This window comes from Telmatherina bonti (assembly GCF_933228915.1).
Source record: "Telmatherina bonti genome assembly, chromosome: 8".
NCBI classification, from domain to species: Eukaryota; Metazoa; Chordata; class Actinopteri; order Atheriniformes; family Telmatherinidae; genus Telmatherina; species Telmatherina bonti.
In genome coordinates this window covers 13,362,052-13,385,588 of record NC_136626.1, presented here as the reverse complement: position 1 = coordinate 13,385,588, position 23,537 = coordinate 13,362,052, and the positions used below count along the sequence as shown (strand labels likewise).

Sequence of the window (23,537 nt, the reverse complement as noted above, 5' to 3'; positions counted from 1 at the left end):
CCACCTGCCCACCAGAAAGAGTTCAAACACTAAACAAGCAAGTGATCCGGTAAAAAACAAAGTTTAAAGCTGAGCTTGATACCCAAACAGGGTTTGAAGTGGGTATTATGTCAGAGGGTCTCAAGAGTAAAATGAGCCAATTTGAGAGGAGCAGCAGGTTGCCATCACCGCCAGGCTGCCTGACTCTGACGTTTGGTTGTATGGCTGAGTGACTTGCTGGCAGACTGCCTGCTTCTGCTAATTGGCCGGCACATTACAAACTGATGATATGTGTTCCTATATGAAGCTGGTTTTTATACCTATGTAAGATAATAAAAGCTGGAACAATTTTATCATAACTGATTCACAGGAGACATCTGACATTGTGGCAATTATGGAAAAAAAAAATATTTCACATATCAAGATAATGTAAGTAACTTTTTAAACTGATTACATAAACAAGCAAACTTGATGTCTGTTTAAATACTGTATTACACTTATTTACATTTTTCCTCAGTCATTCAGTAGACAAACTGTAAGATTACAAAGAAAGCCAAATCCATTTTTTATTTTGTTTATAGAGAAACATTGTCCCAATAAATAAAATATATCTTTTATAAAGTGTCTTGGCCAAGAGGTTTTATTTCTGAGCAACCTGCCCCTTACACAGTAGCAGAGGCTTAAAACAAGAGATGCTCATTTTTGGCAGGTGAGAAAATGCTATTTCATTAGAAAGAGTTTTAATATATAAAAATATAAAATATATATAAATTTTAAGTGTTAAAACAGAATCTTCATATGTAAAACTCATCTTCTACCAAAACTTACTCAGGTAACAAAAACATTTATACCACTTTTTCACATTAATAGTCATTCTGATATATACCTGTGAAAATCAAACAACAAGAAAAAAACACCACAGAATGTCTACACAATATATAGAAACATGTTTGTCTGATTAAAATCACGTTACACTGAATAAATAAGTCATACATAAACACCCAGGTAATGTGGAAAAACAATGCAGTAGCCAGACCATCATTCTGCTGCTAGAATGAAGACAGGTAAAAAGATCAATAAAAACAATTTTATAAAAAAAAAATTTTTTATAGTGGATCATTTTTATTTATTTGAAAAAAATCTTTTTTTTTTTTTTTAAAAATTTAAATTTTTTTTTTTTTTTTTTTAAATTGTGAAGCAAAAAAAATCAATTTTTGATTTTTTTTTTAAATCGATTTCCCACCCCTAGTACATATACTGATGGACTTTTCAGGTAAACTGAACAGAGTAGTCTTACATGCCACTTTTACTGAAACATTGTTTTTCTAGGCTACCTTTCCCCCTGTTTTCTTAAAGAAGGGCAAAAAAAACCTGCATATAGTCACTTTTTGAAGAATCACTACACCACTGTGTACAAGTCACCATTCAGCACCGATTTCCAAACTCCTAAAATTGTTTGCCAGTTCTTTCATCTGTGATTTTACAGGTCAACCAGGAAAAGACAGATAGTAGCAAGTCGAAAGTGGATGTATCACCACCTATCATAGCAGAGATGGACCAATTACCCTTATATACTGATGATACTCCAATCAAATGGCCAAATAAAGTGATATGAGCTCAATTTAAATGTGCATGCATTAATTCCACATGAATTAGCAATACCATAATCATCCACCTATCCATCCATCTTCTACCACTACTTGGGGTCAGGTCACAGGAGCACGTTCAGGGTGCGCCCTGCTAAAATATATTCCCGTCCTATGTTAGTGCATGGGGAGCCCATTTGTACAGGCTTCTGTCAGTGCATAATAAATATTTTTGTGCCATTCCAAGCACATTTTCATTAGCACATTTGCCTGTCTGAGATTTTTTGTAGGTATTTGCTTTAAGTGCTGTGAGTTAATCATGTAAAGTTTCTTTTAGATGTCTTTTAGGCATCTAGCATATAAAAACTGCTAAGTGAGAAAAGATATCAGAATAACGCACAGCTGTGTATCATCTTCACAGTACATTACAATGTAGTTTTTTTTCCCCAATAAATCATTCATGACTCCAATTTAACAATGGCAGAACTTGATTTAAAGTGTTCAGTACAAAGACTGGACAATCAGTTCACAGCTACAGCTCAGCTAGCATGAGATCATATATTTAAGCCCTGGCAAGAGGAATTTTGTTCACTTTCCACACTACTAATTTGGCCGCCCTCTGCTAAAAATAAACCCAGTCTTCCTTTTTAATCATGCACTATTACTCTTTAAGCTTGTTCTTTATTTTGGGACCAACATGGATCAAATCCTTTTTACAATAACAAAGGAAAATGACTTCCTCAGACCCAAAATGCCTCTTCGGAAACCAAAGCAGTGCCAAGATCAGTAGTCTCGTTTTCATGGGTGCCCCTCTCCTTGACTTGAATTTCCTGGCTATAGATTGCACTGTCAGCTAAAACCCTGCCTTTGCTATCCTCTAGTAAAGTCTGCCCACCCAGTTTACTCTTGTCCCAGCCTTCTCTCCCTCCCCCCCGATCCCCTTAAAGTCGTCTGGGGAGACAAGAGTGAGTGGAGACGCCACACTGGCCCAGATGGCTGGCGGGTAACCAACTGCAGCCAAAGGTAATCAGAGGCAGATGGGAAACCTTTTGGTGACGAGAGAAGGGGGAACAAGTTGCCTCCTGAAAGGAGGAGGGGAAAAAAAACACAAGTGCAAAACCCAAGGGGAGCGAAAGAGACACAAGCAGAGTGTATGGTATTTGAACCAGGCAAGAGAGCCGTTTTTGAGTGTTAATATCTTCAAGTGAGTGTGAAGGAATGAGTTTAAAGGAGCCTCAATGTGCCTCTTGCTTCATTTCAGAAGCAATGTTCAGGTATCGTAAAAGGAGAGTTTACTTAAAAAAACACATCGAGGGGTCTCTGTACTGTTGCAGCTTCTCTCATATGTGGAACAACTAAAAGTCCTTCCCTCTTCCCCTCCCTCTGGCTTTCTCCCAGTCATTTCCTGCGCAAGCTAAACTCCTCTCCATTTTCATTACTTGTCCTCCTCCCATTGACGATTTATTGTGGGGATATTAAACTTGCTGCTTGATATCAAGTGCTTTTCATTGCCGCTAACTCTCCTTTTTTGTTTGTTTAAACCCAAGAAAGAAGGGAAAATAGGATACCCCCCCCCGGTGGTGTACCTTGGAGGTTTTTAAGCAACGCACCTTAAAAAGATTTGCAGACAGCCTTCACAAAATCCCTGCAGCAACAACATGCATGCACTGCCTTGCACAGCTCCACCAGTAAGTTATTACTCCGTTACAAACCACACAGAAACACAGCTAAATTAAGAGCGAGCTGTCTTGTGGAGGTGATGGTGCTGTACATCTTCTGTGGTCTGTTGTGCAAAACTTTCCCTCTGGGCTGTATCACTTTTGCAAAATAAAAACATATGTTTGTCAGCTGGCCAAGGGAGCACACACACACACACACACACACACACCGACTCTCTGCTCTGTGCTTTGCTTGGATGAGCCACGAATAAGGAGCACATATAGCTGCAGCCGTGGCCAAGAGGGAAAGGGGGTCCGAGCTGCACACTGGCCACACAACCTTCCAATGCTATCACAATTTGCAGAAGAGAAAAGAAAAAAGGGGAGAAGAAAGGAGTCGTTGTTAACAAGAGAGAAAAGTTGGGACCGCTCTGGATAATTAGGTGGGAATTTAAGGGTGGGCCAAATTTGCAAAGCAATCAAGCCAGTAGACCCTGGAGCATTCTGACACAACACTTTTTTTTTTTTTTTTCATCTTGTCGTCTGCTGGAGTGAGCTGTCTGATGCTTTTCATGTGGCGTAAGAGATGTACCATTAATGTTTTTTTTTTTTTTTTTTTCCCCTTTAAATACTGGCGCTAACTATGCTGTCCTTGTCTTTAACTACTGCCAGAGAGAGTGGAGCTATCCGAAAACCAGCACTCTAATCAAAGCCATATGACCGGCTCAAAGTAAAGTCTGTGTAGTGAACAGATGCTAAGTGTCCCTCAGCTTAGCTTCGGGTCTTGCACTCCCCCATACTGTCTCCACTTTGATCAGGGAGTAGCTCATGAATCAGCTTTAGGTTCAGTTTATTATTTCATTAAACTGGCGGTCTTTTCTAATAAGACTGCGAGGCTGCAGGATCAAATGGCTCATAAGACTAATGTCATAAGTCAGACACAGCGTTTCAGTCAGGCTCAGCAGCAATTGCTCCCTCATTTAGAGCAAAATCAAGTTTAGATTCTCCGCACAAAAGTCTGAACAGGTGATAAAAAGCAATGGAGGTATAGCTCAGACTAGACGCTGTCTGGTTCAAAGACAGAAAGACAAAGAGGGCAAACATTCCTTCCTCAATTTCCCCAAATAAACAGAGTGTAGATGAAAAGTGGGAACATAAACAGGCCACAGAACCTCGGATGTGCTCCCCTCTCTGAAAATGTGCCTCTCGAGTCTGAAACAATATTTAGTGAGAGAGAGAGCTGACTTGACATGAAGCGAGTGAGCCGGCAGCACTGAAAACAGAGCCCAGATGGCAGCGGAGAGTTTTCTTACTCTGTCTTTTATCTGCTATAAGGCCACATGCCAACAGTCAAAAACACTATACTAAGTTCATGGTCACATAGCACAAAAAAAAGAAAACAGTGCTGAATCTTAAATGTTTGGCTTTATCACAGTTAATGTTCTCTCAGCTAACATGTCAGCTTAATGAAGCAATGATGCAGTTAGGCTGGAAGAGTGTGTAAGTGGAGGAAAACAAACCCACATGGATGAGTTCGCTGTCCTAGCAGAGGTAGCTGCCATAGTTAAGTTTAACTACACCTTCACTTGTCTATGTCACTAGTAAATATAGTTGTTGTTGTTTTTTTTATCTCACTACTCATCATTATCATTTATGTAAAGAAATCCCAATCAGTCACACAAATATTTATCAATTTCAAACTGAGGAAAAAGAAAAAAAGAATGATGTGCTATATTGAGGTATCAAAATAGAAATTGTTGGATCATTGCATCTTCAGCATACCAGCAAGTGGACTGACCCCAAAAAAAACCCCAAAGAAAATACACTCATGATATCGCTGCCTCTTTCATGTGCAAACTACAAATCCATGTCTCAAACTGTAGCCTCTGGGATCTTAATCTGCCAAAAACAGAATAAATTCAACTAGAAACACTCAGAGAACGCAGACCTCCGTCAGGCTATCATCATTTTACCTATAATTGTTGGTATTACATGTGAGTTAGAAGCTCTAATTGCAAAATTATCCCCATCTCTCCACATAGTGAAGAATCCTGTAAAAAAAAAAAAAAAAAAGAAAAAAAAAAAATCCTGGATCCTGGCAGTGATACGGATAGCCCCCAAAATATATTATTCCATATCTGAGATTTTCTGAAAAAATCATCATAATCTGCCCAACTAACGGCCAGACTGACAAACTAAGGCCTAGATGAAGGTAATTGTGGTGCATTTAGGCTCAAACCTGCAAATTTCAGCCAAGGCAGCACTGGAAATAGCACATCCGTCAAATCTGTTGTCCACTGAGGGACCAAAGACTGGCAAACAAGCCTTTGTGGGAAACACATAGCCTTCTCACTGCACATTTTTCAGTCTTAAACTATTGAGTTTTTGTGCAAATGCTATAAATGTCAAATATAACGCAGGATCGTGCAAAAATTTGTTGTAATTTTCTTTGCAAAACTGTTGCTTTTGCAGCAAGGATACAGTGTGAGTTGCTCCCCCAGCCGGCGAAAGACACAATGCAAGCCTTTACTTTCACACCTGGTGGCAGCTGACAGCCACATCATCCATTCACCGGCAAACACACACACACACACACACACACACACACACACACTGACTGCCCAGTAATGCTCCTGCAGAAAAGAATGACACTTTATTAACAATACTTTATCATATAACACCTTTAAGTCCACAGAGATACATCTTATGAAACCATAATGTCAGAAAAATGGGAGTAAAGGAGCAACTCTGAGCGACATTCAACACCTCTGCAGGAATATCCCTGAAAGAAAAAAAGCGGGCAGGAGTTGGGAACTGTCTCATTTCAGCATCATGCCGTTTTCCTCCAGAGACGCGCATGAAAGCGCAGAGAGCGTGCCCGAGCAGGAGGACCTACCTTCCCGCGTCCCCTTGCAGAAGTTTCCGCTGTGAGTCGGTCCTCTGTCCTCAGCAGCGGAGCGGAGAGGACGCGGCGCCGGCGGTGGACGTCTGAGGAAGCTCAACTTCTCCACCAGAACCAGGGACCTTCAGGGCTGTCAAGTTTCTCAGCTGTAAAGCCGGAAACAGTCCGAGATTCTTTCAAATTAAAGGTTGCATTTGATGTCGTGCAGAGGTGAACGATATGGTCAGGTGAGTGATCTGAATTACTAATACTTGCCTTAGTCCACTTTAAATGCACATGTGTGGGGGTTTGTACAACTGCAAATTTATCTGTAGTTGTATGATGTGGATATGTACATAAATATATGTGCACATATGCAGATTTCTGAGAGAGTATAAATATACGGAGAGGTATATGACCACTTATAAAGGTAAATATGCCATTGCTTTGTGCCTGAGAGTATGTGCATATGTATATGTGTATGTATGTATGTATGTATATGCAGATGTGTACAAGTATGTATGTGTACATGTCTATATTTATTTATTTATTTATTGCATTTAGTTATTTCTTTTCCATAAAAAAAGAGAAAAAAAAAAGAAAACTGACGATTTAAGGGATTATTAAAACAACTGCAATGAAGAAAAGATTATAATTGTAAAGGGAGGCAGACCATTGCTTCATCCCGCTCCTTTTTGGACGCTATAATAATTGCTTTTTTAACCTGTTGATTAAATTGTGTTATTTTGTCTGAAATAAAGAAATATCTATCTATCTATCTATCTATCTATCTATCTATCTATCTATCTATCTATCTATCTAAATGTTTAAGAACTTTGGGTCTTAATAATGGTGGCATGTTGGCTTCAAGGTCTTATAATAAAAAGGGAATAATTGAATTGTAACATAATTTACAGTAGCCTAAATCAAGATTCAAAATATAGCCTTCTGAATAAAACTTTGTTTGATTCAATCTGATTCTGATACGGTTAATGAATCATAGTTACGTATGAAACATAAAACCCCATCAGTTTTAGTTGCATCATTGCAATAGGTTTTTCAAATCCAGTCGTCTTTCCACCTTACAAATATTTTAGCCTGGAATTAAAGTTTGCTCTACATGAAAGCGATTTTGATGAGTAATTATCTGATAGTATTTTCAGCTAAAATCCTTATGACTAGAGAAATATCACGGAAAGGCTTTTATTTTGTAGCAATGTATTATCCGCTCAAGTTTTGTTGTGTCTGACTTGATTCGGCGAAATCCTGCTGACTGCCAAACCTGAGACTCAAGGAAGCAGCTGCAAGCCGGCGAGAAAAGGGTGGTGTGTGTGTGTGTGTGTGTGTGTGTGTGTGTGTGTGTGTGTGTGTGTGTGTGTGTGTGTGTGTGTGTGTGTGTGTGTGTGTGTGTGTGTGAAATGTGGAGTTGAGGAGATTACCATGTCATTAGGTTAGTGGTGTGGAGGTTGCTCAGGTACAGGAGGAGGTTTAGGCTGGGGGCCCCATAATACACAGAGCACTTACCTCCAATTGTGTCTCTTTACTCTGTTTTCTCCATGTATAAATATATGGCATAATTATTGTCATTAATTTCTGTATTTCTTTTTCTTTCTCTTTTTTTTCAGCAGGTAGAATAATGGTGCTTGTCGACTCCTCTGTACTCGCAGGTCAAGGCGGACAGCTGCTCTTCCTCAATCTGACTTTTACTTGAGTTTCAAGAGTCAAATATGAATACAGTTATTATATACTGGACTAATGCGGATCCCATAATGAATTTGCTTTAACTGGATTATAATTGGACTACAATGTGTCAGTAAAAATGTCTTGAGATAACTTTGATTGGCGTTGTAAGCGATGCACTGATACCAATATCAGTATCGGCTCAATACCATGTGTGTGTACTTGTACTGGTATTAATAAAAGTGTTCCGATACCACACATGATACCTGATACCACACTAGTCAAGCTAGTGCAGATGTGTTTGATGACATGCTTCGGTCGTGTTTTAAAAGAAATAAATGCCTTGAATGTTAAAATGTGACATTTTTTGTTACACTAAAAGTGAGATCTTTGTTTCAAAACCAAAAATGTATATTTGTATTTAGATAAAATGTGCCAAATCCAAAAAAAATTGTTGAAATTATTAGATCTGTAATGTTATTATATTTGTATTGTTGAGGTAACTTCAGAAAGGATGGGTCATTTATTACAACCTAATGAAATCTTACACAGTTATAACAGCAATAATAACCACATAGTCACAATAATGTTCACATAAACAGATTTGGTATCGGCAAATATCGGTGTCTGCAGATATTCAAAATTTAAATATCAATATCAGAAAAAGTGGATTGATGCATTCCTGGTTATTACCATAAAATTGAATGAAATGAAGATGAGTAATAAGTATGAGGTCAGAAGGATTTTCTTAAAAATTTATGACATTTTTAAAGTGTTTAGGTAGCTGGTAGTGTTAAGTAGTAGCTGGGTGAACATCAGTGCCAGACAGTTCAGTTTCCCAATGTAGCCAGGTAAAGTCCCAACCTGGTGGCCTTTGGTGGATGCATTTCCCATCTCTGACCCATTTCATGCCACTAAAGCACCCAAAACATGTTTTTAAGTAGTTATAATTTAGTTTTATTTACATGTTTTTCATGTGTTTCAAAAGTTCTCTTTCACATCCCATATCACATTATTTTAGCACAAGAAAAACGTGGTGATCTTTGCCAGAAAAAAAGGGAAATACTGAATTAAACCTTGAGCCATATGAAGCATGTCTGAATTTGTTTTTAAAGTGAATAATTACCATTTTGGAGTGGCACTTTGTTGAAACTATGAATTTGACTCCAACAGGTGCTGCTGATGGCGTGAATAAGTGTGGAATCAACACTTTTGGAGGATTTCCATTCAAAGACATAAAAAAAAAAGGTTTCATTTAACAGGTTAACATTCAGGTTGTACCAAAATGAGTTAAGATATAAATTAATCAAATTGTTGTAATTAATTGCAACTGCAATACAAATACATGCAACAAATCTTCAGATTTAAATGACCACAGTTTTAAAAAAGTACTTAACATCATTTCATTTCATGTAGTGTGGACAAAACAAGAAGGGTTGTCTGTTTAAACAATGGAAAGACTAGAAAACCCCTTCATAAAGGCAATTAACCAAAGAAGTTGGCTGTTCCTAGTCAGCTGTTTCTAATATTTGGAACAAGGAGAAACAAAATGGGAAGGTTGGGAAATGGAAACCTACAGGTCAATCGATGTTGGAACAGAAATATAAAAAATGAAGTGCAAATGGAAAAATGAGCAGGAGCAGAAGTCAAAGTTTGTGACCTAAATGTAAAGCAAAACCAAAACAGTTTGAGTAAATGGAAGTTACATCCAGAAAAGGCAAAAGTAAACCATCAATAACTCCCATATGGAGGAAAACCGATTCACAGTAAACAAGGCAGTCATGCTGGAACTTATGCAATCATTAATGACAGGGGTTGTAAAAAGGTAAAGAAGCAGGGAAGATGACAGTCCTTACTGCTGCAGTACGTACACAGGTGTGATTTTAGACTTTTTTCATTCAATCCATATTTTGTAATTGTAATTTGTAATTTTGTAATTTTGCTGAATTGAAACTTTTCTTTAGGGCAAACATGTCAACTAAAACTGAAGACAAAAGCTGACGTTCTTAACTAGAAATAAGGTTTATTTAGTCATAATCTGAATGTTTTCTTCTTTTTCCTGCAAAGTGAAACAGCTAAAATAAAGTTCCTTGAAAAGTGGTAACCCCACTGTTTTTGTTTGCTTTGCTTTTTGCAAGATTTTATATTTATTTGTAGCAGAAGCTGACATCTCCACAAAAGCAGCAACTATTCAGAAACACCAGGTTTTCCTGTGTGACAGTGGCTCAGATGCTAACTCAAGTCATCTGATAACTATAATGGTTCAAATCCTGCTTTATCTAAGTCAATCTATTGCTTTGTCCTTGAGCAAGGCACCTCACCCACCTTGCCTCTAAGATAACACAGACATAAATGAATGTTTGTTGGAGGGGCCGTTGCCGTGGTTTGGCTGCCATGTTTCCATTAGTTTTCCCTACAGCAGCTGTGGCTACATATGTAGGTTACCACCACCAGTGTGTGAATGTGGAGTTAGTGACTGATGGATTCAGTGTGAAGTGCTTTGTGTGCCTTGAATAGCACTTATAAATCTAATCCATTGTGATGAATTAATGTTTTTACAAAACAGCCTCATACATATGAATTTTAAATAAAACCTGTTTGAATGTTTATTTTCTAGTGTTGAACAGAGACTCTATTAAACTCAGGAGAAAGTACAGTAACATGTCAGAAAACAGATCTATATAAACACTATTTGCTTTTTTTGTTACTGTTGAATGTTTTGATGTGTGATATACCTGTGTGTGTGTGTGTGTGTGTGTGTGTGTGTGTGTGTGTGTGTGTGTGTATTAGATTTATTAATGTAATGTATTCATGTTCTATCCAAACATCGTGCTAAGCTATCTGCGCTCTGAAAAGACAAAGAAAACAAGAAAAATAACCAAATGTCTGTTTACTATATTCAACAGACTAACAGACATTAAACAGGACGAGATTTAATGAGAACTTCACAGGTCACACCGCACAAAGCTACATTTGTAGTTGTGCATCTGTGTGAGTGTGGTTTGCAGTGTGTGTGTGTGTGTGTGTGTGTGTGTGTGTGTGTGTGTGTGTGTGTGTGTGTGTGTGTGTTTAACTGTCTCTAAACCCCCCACATTCACATTTCTTCACGGCACCTTACATTACTCTCAGATCGACAGATGCACCGTTGCCTCAGAAGCGACAACATCACAGCTGTTAAGCAGTGAAATGTGAGTATGTTTTGTTGTTTGTTTATTTTTATTGTTTTGTTTTGTTTTTCTTTCGCAACAATACCATTTGTATTGTATGGGTGTGCATTTTTTATTGGTGGAAAAACAGAAAAATGTGACCCAAAGGGCTTGATAAATTCACGTTAAGGTGCAGTATTATACTTATCTTTCTAATCTTTTAACAGAATCTACTAGTTGTTTAACAATCTTTATCTTTCTCAAATGTCTAACCACCATATTTCACAAAGTTGTTGTATGTCTGCAAACGACTCTGAGGCATTTAATTATCTGTCTTAATAGTTTTAGTCATTTCTTTTTTTCCCTGTGTAGCTTGAACTGAATATCTTAATATCTTGCATTCTTGGATACGCTTATCTTTTACATTTGAGACAAAAATCCTTAGTTAAATTGTTGCAAAAGTCATACAATTGTGTGAGCCACATAACTCAGTTAAGGCATTGTTACTCTGGTCAAGACAGGCAGCCATTATATGTACAAAATATAAATAGCTGCTTTCATTGTGCCTTGGAAAAGAAAACCAAAAGCAGGGAAGTTTAACACACCCCAGAAGTCCACGTGTGTGTGTGTCTTTTATTGCTTGTAACTTTTCCTAAAATCATTGGCTGCATTTTTGCTCCTCGACTGAGTCATTTTTGCAAGACAAGCCTGCAAAAGTCAAAAGAGATTGGCTTGACTTGTAAAAACCTTTTTTTAATGTAAAAAAATGTGCTCAATAATTTGCATTTGCAAGGCACAAATGACACAAAAACTCTTCAAATTAACAGATGTAGAACTAAAGGGTTTGCTTATTATGCTATCAAAAGTCTGCAAGGTGTTCCAGATACTAAAAAGCTGCTGATAGTAACATTTAATGTCAAATTTTCAATGTAGATATGAATGTCTGAAGCTGAGTTGTAGTCTAGAATAGCACACACTAATTCAACGCTCTATTTTAACGTCAATTTTTTTCTCCTAAATAAGGAAATCGTGGTTCAGAGTAAGCAACTGAGGCCTCTGATATGATAAGATCAACTTCAGGTCAAAATCCACCTGAATTAAGATGTCTATAAACCACTTTTAAGATAAAATAAAGATATTTTTCTGTACTGATGAGAGCTAAATAACATTATCTTCTGTTGGAAGCGTGTCCAAAGTCACAATGTTTTGAGTTACTTAACTACGAGCTAACTTCCTGATAGTGCAACAAAAATAATTATGATCTAAAAGCTCTAAAGCATGCGTAGTTATTACTGCTGTGTTCACGATGGATTTTAATCACGTAATCTTAAGCTTGCTTTAGTTCAAAAGTCTAATTAAATCGGAGACTTCAGGGTGGTATTAATGTACCGACTCGTGTTCAGAGTAGTGAAAGTGCCGTTGGGATGACTGTTCTATGTTTTTAATGTCTGCTCTAAGTCATTTCACCTGCAGTAATTCAGACCAAATCTTGGTTCGCTGACATTGACAAAGTCCTTCTTTCATGATGTCATACACAAATAGGAATATGTCTGGGCTATATATGATCTGAAACAGAGCTACTTTGGTTACAAAAGCATTACACATGTAGGTGCCATTAGGCTACTTCTGCTAAATGTTCTGACTCGAGTTTGGTGGCACAATGCAACACAAAGAATATTCCCATTCCAAATATTAAATACCAAACATTTAGTACAAAATGTAAACACAAACAAAAAACAATGTGTAAACTGTTAGTCTGTTTTCTGTCAGTCAGTCTGTTAGTTTAAAGTTAGCTTAAAGCTAACCAAGCAGTTTTTTTTCTGGCTTAACACCAGCAAAAGAATATAAACGTTAACCAAGAAGTTGTGTAACCCGTTGTGTAATCACAGATTTGCTTGCCTTAAGCTAACCAAATGTCTGTTTTATTGAAAGTTTTCGCCAGTCAGTAATGCTGGGTGATAAGTTATGTTGGCTAAAGCAAACAAAGACTTTTTGTTACCCAAACCTAATCATATTGTTGCCGACATGGAACTGTGGCATTGACGTTCCCACACGAGACTTTGTCTCCCAGCTGCTAGTTTTCTGAGTTTTACACATGTTGGGTGGAACAAGAAAAAGAATGGATTACTAGGAAAATCATCCTGTAACTTTAGTAATCAGTTTAATAAAACCTGGATATTTCCATCAGTCGCATCACATGAGACTTTTTTTTATTATAAGCCAAGAAATTAACCTAAGTTAACTAGTTAGCTAATGTAATAAATTTTCTGTATACCTAATGTGAAATTTTTTGTTGAATGATTTGTAGACACATTACAACAAGATTTTACTTGTTAAACATCTAGGATTTGACACTGTGAGACAACATCTCTCATCAACTCTCTACTGGCAGCAGTTTGTTAAGTTTGACTTGCTAATATGAGTTTTTCATGCATGTCCAATAAATGCTTTACAGCCTTTTTGTCCAAGTGCTCTTTTTTTTTTTTTTATCATGACTGTTTTTGTTGCGAATTTGACCTGATTGAGAGCAGTCAGGAACAATATCTCCTCTGGTTTTACATTGCTCTTTGGGCTTTACAAAGCCTCCCTGTCGCTGTAAACAAGACTGTTACCCAGGAACAGTTGTTCCCTAATGATGGGTACCAAATGTTTCAGCTTTGTTTTTGATAACATTTGGTTAATGAAAGAAAAAAGAGCCAAGTCTGTGGATGACGTGTTGCTTACATACACCTCCGCTTGTTGAAAAGTGACTCACAGAACTTTTTCCACCTTTGCTCTTCAACACCCCATTATGAAAGCATTATGATATGCATTTATACATTAAATGCAAACAAGTTTCCACCTCTAAAGTATAGTCAGTCCCAGACACATTTCGCTAGATAACTTTTTGGGTTCAACGCTGTCTCAGGAACTGTGTCATATGTTACCCAGCTCTCTTCCCTTGCTGTTTTTGTGGTTTATGATATACCCTACAAGCATAAAAAGCTACATTTACAATCATGATAAGCTGAGCTTCTTTTGCTTTGTTTAGCAATTAAAAAATGAAAATTATCTTGATTGTGTCGGCACTATTAAAGGGAGGTTGCTTGTCTGTTATTAAATGCACTTCCTCTTTCCGCTTAAGTCATACCACAGAAGTTAATAACAAATCATAAAACAAAAACATTGTGTCATCCTGCCATTAACATCAGTGGTTCAGAGTTGATGCATTTATTTAGATCTATTTGTTTGTTCTTCAAGAAAGATATCCACAGAATTGGAGTTCATTGCTTTAATTTAAAGATTGCCACACACATTAAACATTGTCAAAAATCATGATAAAAGCAAAATGAGTGCATTATAAGATAATGTTTATCAAGTGTTGCTGAAATTTAAATGGCAATTTAATTTAGAATTGCATGAGTGCAACAAAGATCCCTAAAGACTTATTTTAAAAGTGAATCTTTTTCTGAAGGTATATTGTTGGATATCAGCAGAAATAAAATAGTTCTGCACTCTTCTCTGAACAATTATGAAGCAGAAATGTAAGAAAACTAGACATTAGTATGACGTGTTTACATGTAAAGCAATTTTTCTGTAAACTATGCCAGAAGTACCCAAGCCAAGTCAAACCTTTAATCTTATAAGCTTTTTTGGATGAATTGATCTGAACTGTGCAGATTATAAACAGACATTTGCATACACTGCATTGATGTGATTTTATGATTCAGCCTCACAGACTGAATTTAGACAGGTAGGGGATGTAAGTCCGCAGTGAAGTGTCTGGCTGTCTTTGTTGTGGTGAACTTGGGGGTCAAGCCACATCGGAGTCTTGCTTCTTGTGGCAGATGAGCATTTCAGCATGGTTGTCCATTGTGGATGTGAGTAGAAAGTCATTTAGCCAGGAAACTGAGGTTTGACATTATTCACACTTTTTTCTTTTTCTTTCTTTCTTTCTTTCTTTCTTTCTTTCTTTCTTTCTTTCTTTCTTTCTTTCTTTCTTTCTTTCTAATGTTGTGCTGTTTGCATTCATAGGAAACATGACACACTTTAAAAACAACTGCAGAAAGTTTTTCCATTGATGAAACTGATAAGTTAATGAAAGTTTCCAAAACAAAAAGCCAGAAGGGGGGAAAAATGCCAGCTGAAAAGCTGAAACCTAAAAGGAAAAATCTGGCTTTTTGCCTAAAATATATTTATTTTCAATAGTTTTATGTGAATACTATTTAATGTATATGTTTCATCAACTTGTGAACCTTTATACGATTCCCTTTCTGTGTTTGTTTTCTTTCTGTGTGACGTGTTGCGAACACTGGAAATTTCCCTTTTTAACTGAAATTTTCATGCTGTGTCTGCTATCACATCATCTTCAGTTTCTTTTGTTGTCGCAGCAGACTCTGAAGTCACATCACATTCCCAACATGCACGTTTCACAACACAGTACCTGTTGTATTAGTTATTCTGGAAAAGCTCATTTCTTTATGTTTTTGTTGCATAACTTTTTTCCCATGAAGGAAAAATGTATAAACCTGAGCTTTCGTAGCAGAGGGAATGCTCTAGAACCAAAAAGCACCTGCTCAACGGAAGCGCGACATGCTGGAGAAATGAGGCTGTGAGGGCGGACTGCAACTTCCTGTTGTGGCTTTTGTCACCAGTTTGTTAATCTGCAAGCTTACTGCAATCTTAAAGTGTGGGCGCTTAATGCTGAATATCTCATCCACATACATAAGGTGACAGTCCTGAAACACACGCTTCTGTAGACTGCAGTGCTGTTGAGTGGTGAGGGTCTGATGTGTTGTGTTGTTTGGTATTTTGAAAAGATTTAAAGCATGAATGTGTTTTTCCATTTTTAGGTTATTTGCTCAGAACTGTTTAAAGGTTTGGTAAATGACGGTGAATGATGGTGAATGGTGGTAAATGGTGCGTTTTAATTTGGCAGGTAGTGGATGAAGGTTTTGAATTAGAAGATAAAAAGTCAGAGGTCACTGCAGGAACTTGAACTATTGACCCCGGCATATTCCTGAAAACTTTTTATATTTTCTCTCTCTCTTTAGTTTCCATTCATCACCTCCACCCAGGACTTCGAGACCAGGACCGACTTAACTCTCAGGTCTCAACATGTCCACCGACCCTGCAGCTGAGTTGCCTTTCTACTATGGCTGCATCAGTCGATCAGAGGCTGAACAGCACCTGAAGCTGGCTGGTATGTCTGATGGCCTCTTCTTGCTGCGGCAGTGTCTCCGCAGTCTGGGAGGCTACGTCTTATCCATTGTGTGGAACCTGGATTTTCACCATTATGGCATAGAGAAACAGCTAAATGGAACTTACAGCATCACAGGAGGGAAAACTCACTGTGGCCCCGCAGAGCTTTGTGAGTATTACAGCAAAGATCCTGATGGGCTGGTTTGTGTGCTGAAGAAACCTTGTCTGCGACCTCAGGACACACCGATACGGACTGGTGTGTTTGACAAAATGAGAGACAACATGCTGAGGGAATACGTGAAGCAGACCTGGAACCTGGAGGTGAGGCTCTGGGCACTGTTAAAGATCTAATATTTATTATCGAGACCCTTTTAAAACACACAAAACTCCTTCTTTTCAGCATTGTTACAAGAAAACTTATTCAACTCCAACATAATTATGATCTACTTTAAGATTAGGATATGCATAAAAACAACCTTTATCACTATGTTTATGAGTACCCAATGCAACACAGTTTGTATTTAAATTACTTTCCTCTGAACTATCTGCAACATTAACTTACAAACAACAACTATAAAGAAAACAACAACAATAGGACCCGATCTACTTCGGATAGCTCGGACTTTCATTACCTAAATAATTTGAACAGTCTTAAATAGTTTAAGTCCTTTTTCCATCAGTTTGAATGCAGGAGATTTGCTACTGATTATTTTTCAATGTAGAACTGATTCCTTAAATCAGGAACATATCTGAATTGGTTTGCAGGTTTCGCTATAATCTCATGATATAAAGGAATTAAAGCCGTTATAAAGACATGACACTTGCCTCTCCTGCACACAGAGTCCTAACAGACAGATAACATTTTAGATTTTCATTTAACAAAAATATTTCTTGCTTGAAGAGACACTGATGAAACTTTGCAAAAATAAAATAAAAATAAAATAATAACTTAGATGTGTTCTGATATTGTGGTGAAATCTGGACATAATTAGACATTTGAATGAACTGAATTTCTGACTTGCAAATGATTTTAACTTAAATATACGTCTTCTTTTTGTACATTGTTACTATTTAACCACCACTGAAAATCATATTTTCAAGCCTTTAGCTGAACTCTGAGCATAACGTGCAGTCATCAAGTCTCACCTCAGAAACGTGGCTGCATATTTTAAAGCACTCTTTCGGAAAAGGAATTTAAATTCATGCTTAAAAGGATACTTAGTGTGTGCAAACCTTGTCTGTCACCCACCTGAAGTGGATGGCATTTGGATTCTAACCTGCATCAGAGAAACAAAATGGCATGTTCTTGTGTCATATCATCACCCTGCAGACGTCCATGATTCCTCTTAGGTTACTGCAAGCCACTTTCTCTTCAAACAGACTCCTTTAATACAGAGCTTTTCTACTTTATTGAACTCAGCAGTTGCTGGTCTACTGCCGGCTGGTTAAGTGAGCTTGCTTGTGTTTTTGTGAGACTTTGATGTTTGAACATGTTCATGTAGAATGTGCACAAACCCATTAAGAACTGGTGTTTGACTAGCCCCTCCACTGGTCTACATGTTAATACTGAAATACATCTGGTAGTTTTGGACAAATTCGACGTTTTTTTTATTAGTTTAACATGGCTGTGGGTAGCCCAAAAACAAACTACAGTAGCTTTTTTACTCAGTTTGAGGTCTGGCCCACTGTAGTTTCTTCAAGTTTTAGCATCTGTCTCCTGCTGCGACCAGTCACACGCAGAGACCAGTATCCTTTTGTGGGCTCCAGTTAAACAGCAAAAGTAGCTCCAGGTGTATCTAGACTGAACCTGCCTCCTTTTCTGTCTGTCTTTGCACCAACTTTCCACCACAGTTCACACTATATGTGGGTGAGAGACATCCAAATATGAGCAAAGGTCACAAATTAAAATGTGTTTCACTCTCATCCTGCTTTTAAGTGCATTTGTAGGAATGCAGGTTAATCACCAGAAGCATCAATCCTGTAGAAATGTGTGTATTCTGAATTACTCTGTATCTATGCAGGGAGAAGCCATGGAACAGGCCATCATAAGTCAAGCTCCCCAGCTGGAGAAGCTGATTGCTACTACGGCCCATGAGAGGATGGCGTGGTATCACGGTAAAATCAACCGCCAAGAAGGAGAGAGGCGACTTTACTCTGGAGCACAACCAGACGGCAAGTTTCTGTAAGTCTTCACAGTGTCGCTTCAGAACTTTAGTGCCTGCTTGTTGCGCCGCTTCTGAAGGCATCCAAAGTTTTAGTGCAACTTTTGCTTCTCAGAGTCAGAGACAAAGAGGAGGCTGGTACGTTTGCGCTCTCCCTGGTGTACGGGAAAACCGTTTACCACTATCAGGTCATTCAAGACAAATCAGGGAAGTTGTCTATGCCAGAGGGAACAAAATTTGACACAATCTGGCAGGTAAGCAAGCAATTGTTCTTTACTTTTATGCCTCCTCGGCATAGCAACTTATGGTTAATGTATCAAAAAAGTACAACTTCCTGTCTCTGTTCAGCTTGTGGAGTATCTGAAGATGAAACCTGATGGCCTGGTAACTATTCTTGGAGAGGCGTGCGTCAATGGGAAAGTTACTGAAAGTAAAGCTCCCTTTATTTTTAAAATCACATCAACTTTAAGAGTTTCTGGTTTGTGTCTGTAAATAATCTGCAGTTGTTCTTAAATCCTCCATTTAACACTGATCTGTTCTGTAACATTTCAGAGACACCCAGTCTTCCCTCAAATGTAAGTATTCACTACATCCTGCTTTGTTTAAAGTCAGGATCCTTGTCATTCTCTGAGATTTATTTCAATGTCGGCTTTTCAGAGGCGGGCTGGTGCAAATGGATACACACCACCACCTCGAGGTCAGTTGCTTACATTACAGCATAAAGAAACACCTGGTATACACAAGACAGCTGGTAGCATGAGCTACATGACACATTATTTTCAGCCAGAGTTTGTTTGTGATGCCTGTCCACAGGCAGGTCTTAAAATGCAAAGAAATACAAACAAATCAACCCTAAACACTAACAACAACAGTGTAGTCTGTAACGGAAGAAAGACACTGAAATTAATGGAAAGATGTAAAGCTCATCTTAACAGCATTTTGTGTTCTTGGTAACTTCATTTATAACAATTTGACATGTTTTACACACAGATTGTTTTATCTGTAAAACATAACTTCAAGTCAGGCTTCAGCCATCTTTGCACGACAAAATGCTTGATAAAGATTTCATTTATTAACTCAAATGGCACAGATTAGCATTAGATTTTGATAAAATGGGGAAAAAAAAGCTTCCTGAAAGTCTTGTTGTTGAGATAAACAAAGCAAACATCAGGAAAAAATGAGAAATTATGAAGAAAATATTGGCTCAGGTGTTATAGGTAGGTGATATTTATTGAGTACAAATGCATTTTTGGAAATTGATTGTTATGAGTTTAGAAGTGCTTCCTTATTTTCCAGCTGTTCCAGACGTGTCAAAATCAGCTACAGCTGCGCCTGTAGGCCGTGATCTACTTCCTATGGACTGCGAGGGGTTCAACCCATACCACAACCCCAACGAGATCAAAAAATTTAACATCCACAGAGACCAGCTGCTGATGGATGAAGTGGAGCTCGGCTCTGGGAACTTTGGCAGTGTCAAGAAGGGAGTTCTCAAGACAGAATCGTGAGACTCGAACATCTGACAAAAATCCCACTGAAGCTTTACACGTCTCCTGCATGTGAATCACTTTGCACCTTGGCCTTGTTTCTTTTTTGTCTCAGGGGTCAGATAGATGTGGCCGTTAAAGTACTCAAGAGCGAAAATGAGAAGCTGGTTAAGGATGAGATGATGAGAGAGGCAGAGATCATGCACCAGCTGAGCAACCCCTTCATCGTCCGCATGCTTGGCCTGTGCAACGCCGAACATCTGATGCTGGTCATGGAGATGGCTGCTGCAGGTCCTCTCAACAAATTTCTCTCCACCAATAAGTGAGTACATGTTGGAAAGGTGTGTCATATGTGTGGGGAGTTAAATAGAATAAAATGTACAACTAAAACAAATAACAACCCAAGAAACAAAATGCTTTAACTCTCTGATGTATAAATTTTTATTAAAAAATCAATCCATTTTTTTCCACATAAAATATTTTACTTCCACAGAGACACTTTCATTTGTCTTGAATATTATTTGACTTTTTATTTGGTTTATTTATTTTATCTATCCTATAGAAATACTTATAAAATAACATACTGTCATATTTATATATTAGGCATATTCCATTAAAATGTACAAGTATAATTTTCATGCCTTTTTTGTCACTGAGTTAAATAAATTTTTCAGTGTTTCTGCATTTATGAAATTTATACTACTTTATTTGTTTATTCTTCAGTGAGTGACAATGTATTAGGTGACTCTCCTAATATCCACTGAAGTGGCAAAATTGCAAATATACCATCCTCACTTGTGAATATACTAGAAGACAGCCTTTAAATGGGTGTCCACTATAGTGGACATGATGCATCAAAGGGTTAATTAGTTACATTACTACTAACAAGTGAAACAGTAATGAACAAGGAGAAAAAAAGAAGAAATTTGTTAACATTTACTGGGATTTTTCCAGTTCAGATTATAGATAACAAATGTTACCAGATTTGAGGAGTTTCCATTTCATTGCATTCAAGTATGGAGTAAGCAGTAAAGATGGAGCCCTTTCATGTCATTTAAGAATCCAGTGGTTGTTAGTGGAGACTGGGATGGATAAGACTCCCATATCCACAAGTAAAAGGTAACAAAATGTTTCAGCTGCAGAAAGGAAAACGTTTGGCGTGGGTGTCTGGAATATTTCTGTCTTGCTTGTCAGAGCATGTGATGTTCCTGAAAGTGAAGAGATCCATGCCTGACATGTAATGATGGGAAATGAGTCAAGTCAACTGTTTCCAGCAAAGACGTTCACCATATTTAGGAGCCTTGTCTCTCTTCTAAAAGTAGGTTAATGTGGAACAAGGAAGGAAATCTGTCACCAGATGAATAAGAAGAAAGGCTGCTAAAAGCTGCTCCAAAGGCAGATACTGGATTTCACTGTTGTAAAGAAATAAATTTATGTCTGCAAGAGGTTTAAAGTGTTTTTTATGTTGTTAAGACTTTACATCAACTTTGATTGGATTTGTCTTAGTTTTAGTGACTTTTATCATCAATGGAGGGATTATTGATAAAATAAACGTGTTTCTTATAAGAGAGAAGTTAGTTCAATGACATTTTTTGGTGAAAAATCACAGAAGTTATTGTTATTTGCTGTTTTCATTCATCCTTGTTTATTTATCCTTTTCTTTTCATTTTCTTTTAACGTGGTTGTGTGATGAGTAACTGGCTGTTCCTGTTGTGTGATGCACACTGCAGCCACCATTTACCAATTCTGTAGCATCAAAACCTATTATAACACAATATGTACAACCACCAATACTTCTACTTTCATCTTCATCACCTTCTGAATGTGTGAGGCAATTTCTTTTAAATGATCCAGAGCACAAAAAGATGGAAGTGATTTTTTCTAAGGTGATGAAGACCTAACAATTCATGCTAACATTGACCTTATTCCTGCAGGGATACCATAACCGTGGAGAACATTGTTAACCTGATGCATCAGGTATCAATGGGGATGAAGTATCTGGAGGAGAAGAACTTTGTGCACAGAGATCTGGCAGCTCGCAATGTCCTGCTGGTCAACCAGCAGTTCGCCAAAATCAGTGACTTTGGGCTCTCCAAGGCGTTGGGAGCGGATGGCAACTATTACAAAGTATGTTGTAACATTTTTTTTAAAGCCTGTTTCACTGAAAGTGACAAATCATTAAAGGATTGGATTCCAGGTATTATCAGTAATGCAGGAAGCACAAATACTGCTCTGTTAGTCGACATCCTTTCTGGGAATTTCTGTCCTCAAACTGCAGGAACACACAATGAGCATACACTGTTCCCTGTTCTGTTTACTAATCACTGGGTCAATTTTTACTGGTTTACTGACCTATATGGGGGTTGAATAGTATTCAGAAAATCCCAGAACTCCTGGGTGTAAGAAGACAGAATCTTTGCAGCACATTTTAGATTCATCGTTCACAGTGATGCACTAAGTTCACAGCACCACATCAAGGAGACCTGTCATCATACACCTGCAAATATGGCAAAAAGTGTTCAATAAAACACAGAAAGAGGTAAGTGGGTGGTATGCAGATTGAAGATTAATACCAATAAATGCTGTTATTTATTTTTTCAAATAAGCACCAGACCACAGTTATGCATTTAATGTGTCAGTGGGGTTATGCTTGTTGTCTTTGTGAATGTACTGGACTGCTGTTTTATCAGTGTACGCTTTGTGTTTACAGGCTCGTACTGCAGGTAAATGGCCGCTGAAGTGGTACGCTCCAGAATGTCTAAATTTCCACAAATTCTCCAGTAAAAGTGATGTATGGAGTTTTGGCATCACCATGTGGGAGGCCTTTTCCTTTGGAGGAAAACCTTACAAGGTAAAATGTGCTTCTGTGGAACAGTGCATCTCGCAGAATTCCCTCCTGCAGAATGTGAAGGTTCCCAAACTTCATGTTGAAACTAATTCATTCATTTATTATCTGAACCACTTAGTCTGATAAGGGGTCTCAGGGAAGCTGGAGCCTATTCCAGCAGTCTTTGGGCGAGAGGCGGGGTACACCCTGGACGGGTTGCCAGTCCATCTCAGGGCTCATGTTGCAACTCATCCTTTTTTATTTCTATATTTCCCGTGCAGAAAATGAAAGGTCCCGAGGTCATCCGCTTCATCGAGACCGGGAACCGCATGGAAATGCCAGCAGCATGTCCAGAGAGGATGTATACGCTGATGAAAGAGTGTTGGACATACAAGTGAGAAATTCCATCATGTTTTTGCTGTTTACTTTACATTTATACAAAAGTCAAGGTTAGTTTTAACAAGCTGAGATCTCCTCTTTTACTCCCCCTCTCCTGCCAGGCATGAGGACCGCCCCGACTTCAAGAAGGTTGAGGCGTCCATGAGGTCTTATCATTACTCCATATCCAGCAAGAGCATGCCTGAGGAAGCCGCAGCCGCTGCTGCGCCTACCAAGTAGAAGGGCAAAAAGCACATTCTGTTCTCGCACTGCACAAAGAATCCTTTTAACTAACCATTAAACTACCAAAACAAAGAGTGTTTTATGAGCAGTGCACACTGACCAGCTTTGACTACAGGGTAGATACAGCTGAACAGGCTTCAATGACAATAAATGTGCATTTCTAAATTGGACCTCAGTGTTTTAGCTGTGTGAGGGTCTCTGTCTGATGTCTGGGCTTGAATGTTAAGTGTCTTCACATTAACAAGAAAACAAATTCAATAATCTCATATTTCTGGAGTAGAAATGGACTATATGTGGAGTGAAGGTGCCACCACCTCAGGGAATTCTGTTGT

The 23,537-nt window shown here is 38.1% G+C and overlaps 2 protein-coding genes across 3 annotated transcripts in view; one reads left to right on the top strand and one right to left on the bottom strand.

The window, feature by feature from the left end:
- Nucleotides 1-6,169, bottom strand: part of adamts10 (ADAM metallopeptidase with thrombospondin type 1 motif, 10) — a 56,233-nt gene extending 50,064 nt beyond the window's left edge. For both annotated transcript variants that reach the window (XM_079244577.1, XM_079244578.1), the window contains exon 1: nt 6,120-6,169. The gene's annotated coding sequence lies outside the window, so the exon portion shown is untranslated. The remainder of the gene's footprint in view (nt 1-6,119) is intronic.
- Nucleotides 6,170-16,027: 9,858 nt separating this feature from the next.
- zap70 (zeta chain of T cell receptor associated protein kinase 70) lies at nt 16,028-23,202 on the top strand (the record flags this gene model as incomplete). Its single annotated transcript, XM_079245034.1, has 12 exons — nt 16,028-16,432; nt 18,133-18,293; nt 18,389-18,527; nt 18,622-18,703; nt 18,826-18,848; nt 18,931-18,970; nt 19,600-19,774; nt 19,873-20,079; nt 21,692-21,884; nt 22,468-22,608; nt 22,866-22,978; nt 23,085-23,202. The coding sequence occupies 12 exons, from the start codon at nt 16,028-16,030 to the stop codon at nt 23,200-23,202; spliced, it is 1,797 nt and encodes a 598-aa protein (XP_079101160.1).
- Between the last annotated feature and the right edge of the window lie 335 nt (nt 23,203-23,537).